Raw genomic sequence first — 6,120 nt, 5'->3', positions numbered from 1 at the left:
AGTTTAGACCGTAAAAAACGAGCTCATCGTACCTCAGCACCAGCTGTTTTGTCTGAGGAACCCAACTTCCCACATGCAAAACATTGATGTTGTTTGTATCGGCAATTTTTACAAAGGAAGTTTGGAAGTGCCTGCATGATCCAATTTAAAATAAAAATACAAGAAATTCAGATGCAACTAATGACTATGAAAACAAACAGTAAATTGAGCAAAGATATCACATGATAATAGGAGATCAATTTCCAGATGGCTACCTCAACTTGAGCCATCGTGTAGCCAAGGGATTCACAATTTGTGTCAGCACCAGCATCTTTGGTTGGATGAAAGGACCTAAGGCATCTCCCTTCGCAACTGTGCAAAATTAAAGAGTTTTGTACCTTACGGAGGAAAACACTAGAAATAAGAGAACAACATTCACAGGGTATGGGGAACTGCGTAGGCATTAATATTGGGAAATGTTTCTACTTTTCCTAGCAAAAATAGTTTTTTCATATCCCGACTGTTTTTAAAGTAGTAAAGATGGATAAGAAAATATGAGCCAAAAGGTAAATATGAAAAAGAATACATCCGTGTGAAATTTCAAGCAATGAGATGTGCACTTTACTTGTCTAAATACCTAGGAAAATACCCTCAGAGTAACAATAGGGAGAAACAATGTATACCACAAAACTTCACCGCCATTATCACAAATTGCACAGACAGAATCAAATAGTCCAGGCTCTTCCATCAAGCCATCACCAGTAGCCCCCTCATCCACTGCATTATCATAGGCAATGAGTGGCTTTTCCGCAACTGAACCACGTTCAGAAACCTATTACAGTAATAATTAATTTGTTAACGGGAGTTTTTATTTCTGAGTGTTCTCAGGTAATCAATAAACATCAAAAAAATTGAGAATTTTACTCTCACTATTAGCCACAGAGCAAAAATTGAAATCAAGAACTGAAGAAAGCTCTTCAAATGAGTTGACCAAGTTTCTACAAATTGTGCCCCTCCTTTTGAAGTGTTTGTAGTACATGTCCGACATGATGGAATGTTCAGATATCAACATGCCAAATTGTATTTTGTTCTTCTGTGACTTGAATACCAAGATCAATCCCTTGGATTAAAATCCAGATTTTGTTGTATTTGCCTATTATCCTAATGGTTTCATCTCTAGTTGGTCGTCAAGACCAGCCAAAGAAACTCTGAGACACCGACGATTCTACCACAAAGCTGTAACTGACAATAGGCATTAAGTTGTCCTGGCTTTTTGCTCATATCGTTTAAGCTCATGCTTCCAAGGAGCAACACCGAAAATTTCCCAATAAAATTTAGATAAACACTTAAGACCATGAGAATTAATATAGAGGATCTTGCACATTCTTTAGGCACAAAAAAAGCCAGGGACTGGAAAAGATCAAATTCCAAATTTAAAACAACAGAAAAATAAAGTAACTAACCCCATGAAAACTTGTTTTTTCTCCAAGCTCCTGCTTCAAGAACATCACTAATAACTGAAAAGGGTAAAAGAGATGTGAGTATATAACTGGGAAAGGCATAGTTCATACATGCATGCAAGGTTGAAGGGCTATGACTGTCACCCGAAGACAAAATGGTAATAAGCGTACTGAAATTTTAAAATAGCTAACACAAAAGGCAGTGCAAGAGCTACATGTTTATTGGTTACAAGAAAACCATAATTATGAATCTGTTTTGGTTATGACATTGAAGATTCAGGACACTTATATTTTTCGAAGTGCACATGTTGGATAAGAATACCAGTGCATGGTGCAAGGTAAAATTGGCAAAGACATTCGTTCTCATGTTGGGCTATCTTTTTTTCCTTTCCTTTTTTTGGCTTTTTTTTTAATAAACATCTGAATATGGAAAAAGGAGACCCAGCTAATTGAGCAGTTATGGAGGAAAAAAGCATGCTAGAATTAATATTATATTGAGAGACTAGGTAGACATTATTCAGCTTTTCCACGTGCAAGAACTTAGAACAAAAGTATTGTGATTAATGGGCCTAAAGCATGTGCAGAATAATCTTGTAAAGAAGGGTCCAGTTTCACCTCTTCTAGGATTGACACAACTAAAGATTTTGATCCAGAGCAACAAGCCTAATAGCCAAAATGTATACACATTCAATTTCTGACAGTAACATGGATATACAGAAGAATTATGAAACAGGACCATCAGAAGTCAGTGCTTCATAAGTAAATTGTAAAAAAGCCAAGTTTTACATGAATGGAACATAAAAGACTAACTGAAGATTGCTTGCAAACTTGTGAAAGATAAATGTACTTTCAAACACTCACAAGTCTTTTATTTGTCCATCTTACATTGAATGTGTAAAAAATGATGCATATATCCTCAACGTTACTGATTCTGATATTAAAATCTAGAGGGTTTGTGGCTTCCATGACAACAGAATAAATGAGAAGCATACCTCAGCTTTTGCTACTGTCTTATCTCTCTCTGCAATAGTTTTGATCACAGAGACATGTTGGGTAAGATCATCCTCGGTGGGCTTTTTTTCCAATGAACTGCACATACATAAACATTAAAAACCTCACAGTTAAATTTACACATATGGAAGCCTAAGCTATGACCAACCTGAAAACTTTATGCAGATGGTCCCAGAGCTCTTTTCTTGATCCTTCAGGTTTCCTTTTTAAGCAGTGAAGCCAATTTATAGTGATCAGTATCGATCCGATTATGCCCCTGTAGCTCTTCCTTGGCTCCTGCAACTTTGACCATTTGTTTCCCCTTAAAAGAACCAAAACTTCAGGTTGGTCTTCTTCAAGTCTCAGTCCCCAGGAAGTAACCTGCTCATACACTTTCTGAAGACCACCATCAGCAAGGCCACGTACAAAAATTCGTGTCTTAGTAGCATTAGATTTCTCAGTCTCCTCTAAATAGAAAGGCAAAGCAGTAAATGAGATGGGTATCCCTTTATCGTCAACAAAATAGTAATCTGTGACCAACTTCGGCAAACGCTCATCATCATTGACTGAAGAAGACATGATTCGCCTGAGACCAAATTAATGAATATGAAGAAAAAAGCAATGAGACCATAAGAAAAGGTATATCATATAAAAGGACAAGAAACATGAGGAAATCACCTCAATGTAACCCATGAAAAAAGAAGGTATACGTTTTGCATTCAACTTGCATTATATATTATATTAATGGAAAAAATAAACTTAAGATAGCCAGGTTTTATCTCAAGTTTGACGACAAACACAACAATAATATCAAACGACAAGGCATAATGATAATAGCTGGAGCCTTCATTAGGGTTGTGATGACCTAACAGATGACCAACACATTAAAGGAAGGCTGTGCTAATCTTCTAAGTCAACAAATGGTCGGCTAGTACCAATAAAGTCATCTACATTGTTTCATTACTGCCATCATCTAGTTTGTCATCCATTGTCATACTTCATGATTATGTGCTCTTCCATCAAATGGTTGGAGCTATAGAGCAAAATATTAGTCTAGAAAGCACCCCAAAAAAAAGGATCGAGTTATAAAGCAAGTAGCAAGTCGGTCCAATATTCTTTGACAAAATATCTATGAAGAGGATAGCAACTTGCAGTAAATCGCTAGAAGACCAATTGGAAATTGTTGACTGACCTAACTAATTAGCCTTGGATGTGTTCTCAAGTCCACACGTCACAAGTGTTATTTTGAACACTTGCCTACAACATGCAATATCCAAGAGTATTGTAGCTTCAACCAATGAATACTTTAGTGAAGAATTACTAAGAGAAAAGCCCATACCCCTGAATCATACTTATCTTCCTTCTCTTATCCTCTTGATTTTATTTAGGAGAAAATTTCAAAATAGACCCATTTACAATTTTATTCTCCAAAATCGGCTCATTTTAGATTTATTTACAAAAATCGACCAAGTTTTGGCCACATTAGAAGCGCGGCCTGAAACTGGGTCGGTTTTAAAAAAGTGTTTCTTTTTAATTAGTTGGGGTTGCCAACCCCGACTAATTAGACACTATTTTAATTACACTGGGTAGTAGTGGGGGTTGAAATTGTAGTCCAAAATAGTCATGATTGTCAACCCCAACTATTTAGAATGTTAATTAACCAGGTTACTAATTAGTGGGGTTGACAATCCCGACTAATTAGAAAGAAATATTTTGACCTAGTTAAAACTCGGTTGGTTTTTGTGAATATGTTTGAAATGGGTCGCTTATGGTGAATAAACTCATAAACGGGTCTGTTTTGAAAATTTCTCCTTTTTTTTTTACTATAAAGAACCTAACACTACATGCAGAAGAATAGCAGAGCTCTAATAATTGTGATTGAGCTGAATATGAAATAGTATGAGGCCAGAAAATACATCAAGCAGAGGAGAATAACTGATAATTGAGATCTGGCCCTTCTTACTAGCAAATATTGTTTCTACAGAATAATCAGAGTAATACACAGACGGGAAAAATTCACACCAACTAAGAGAAACAGCATGCAATTGGGTTTTCGGGTTTCAAACGCTAAGTAATTAATGGGTTCTTTTCTATTTACTTAATCACTTTAACAACAAAAATATATTAGCATTTTGTTGCCAGGAAGAAGAAAATTATGAATAATAATAGTAATAACAATAATAAACTACATGGATCAGGCGATCACAGGGTTAGAACCATCAAAATTATGCAAAATTAGTCCAAAAAGAAAAAAAAAAGAAAGAGAAAAACATTTGGGGAGAAGCAAAAGAGAACTCACCCAAATGCAAGAGAGGGTTTCAGTTCCTAAAACCTGGAAAAAGAAAATAAGCGAACCAACCATTAATGTTTGAGCTGCGGAAATAAATTTTTCAGTAAGTTTAACAAAAAAGAATTTGTGCTTTTTCGAGAAAAATGAAAAGTCGAATCAACCAAAAAAGGAAATTTTCCAGCTGTTATTAATAGCTTACACTGTGCTAGCGCATATAAAGAGAGCGGGAAAATTAAAGCAACAGCTCTAGTTACATGAACAGCCACGATGTCCGTGTGAAGAGAACTGCTTATGATTGCATCCGAACCGTCCATCTGATTGATTAGAGGAAGGTCATGAGACAAGAGCCGAAAGACAATTTGTGGGCCCCATGGTTAAGTGATGGGGTGAATTTGGGTGCGTCTAATGGGCGTGAAAAGTAAGTTTCTAATTTATGCACTACCCTATCCGATTGTGCAGAGTGGTGGGGACCACATTGACCACTCTTCCTACTCTAGAGTTGTGCCCTTAGTTTTTTTTCCCCTTCGATATGAAAATGGAAAGACCCTTTCTGATGGATTTCGGCCTGGTGGATTTCGGCCTGGTGATGGATTTCGGCCTTTCTTATTGAGTTGAGCCTTTCTGATGGATTTTGTTACATGGATCCGTTACGACTCAGATTGAGTTGGGCCTTTCTGATGGATTTCGACCCGGTGACCGTTCATAACAAAAATAATTTTATATATAGCCTGCCAAGTGCGGGTATGTTTTCCTAAGGTGACACCTTAGATTCCCACCTAAGGACGCGACCTAAAATCACATCATTTCTTAATTATTATTTTTTTACAATCTGCTCCGTTGAACTTGATCTACATGTTCTTAAACCCAAACACATCAATTTTGGGGTGAACTCGTCGTGTTTTGACCTTTCGTTGAGCCATGTAAAAGTTCTATTCATTCGAAACCGTTAAAATTGTGGTGAGTTGATGAAGGGTCAAAACGTGACGGGTTCACCCCAAAATTAGTGTGTTTGGATTTAAGAACGTGTAGATCAAATTCAACGGAGCGGATCGTAAAAAAATTAGGGAATGACGTGATTTTAGACCGCGTCCTTAGGTGGAAATCTAATGTGTCACCTTAGGAAAACATTTCCCGCCAAGTGCAGGTCCTTGAAACGTCCGAGTCTGAAAATTGAAGAGACAGTCCGACTCTTCCAAGCAATGGTGTTACTCATCAGTTTATGAATGGAATTTGTCAAAAGTATTTTGCTTTCAAACAATTTGTTATTGTGTTTAATTGAGATCTTTTTCTTTGGGTCTAATTCATAATTGATGTAACCGTTGCTTCATTCAATGACTATTGGCATTATATTTCACCTAGTTGCTGGATTTTTTATGGCAACTAGTATGCAATATGTGTTTT

The 6,120-nt window shown here is 36.6% G+C and overlaps 1 protein-coding gene across 3 annotated transcripts in view; it reads right to left on the bottom strand.

Annotated features, from left to right (window-relative positions):
* LOC109840102 (protein ENHANCED DOWNY MILDEW 2-like) overlaps nt 1-4,888 on the bottom strand; it is a 14,115-nt gene extending 9,227 nt beyond the window's left edge. For all 3 annotated transcript variants that reach the window (XM_020408614.1, XM_020408616.1, XM_020408615.1), the window contains exons 1-7: nt 4,729-4,888; nt 2,599-3,015; nt 2,432-2,528; nt 1,443-1,496; nt 663-811; nt 255-351; nt 33-131 (exon numbers count right to left, since the gene is read on the bottom strand). In XM_020408614.1, the coding sequence (XP_020264203.1) occupies nt 33-131; nt 255-351; nt 663-811; nt 1,443-1,496; nt 2,432-2,528; nt 2,599-3,008 (906 nt within the window). In that variant the 5' untranslated portion in view covers nt 3,009-3,015; nt 4,729-4,888. The remainder of the gene's footprint in view (nt 1-32; nt 132-254; nt 352-662; nt 812-1,442; nt 1,497-2,431; nt 2,529-2,598; nt 3,016-4,728) is intronic.

Source organism: Asparagus officinalis, chromosome 5 (assembly GCF_001876935.1).
Source record: "Asparagus officinalis chromosome 5, Aspof.V1, whole genome shotgun sequence".
NCBI lineage: Eukaryota > Viridiplantae > Streptophyta > Magnoliopsida > Asparagales > Asparagaceae > Asparagus > Asparagus officinalis.
Note: the sequence above shows the minus strand (reverse complement) of the source record. Positions and strands in the feature narration are given on the sequence as shown.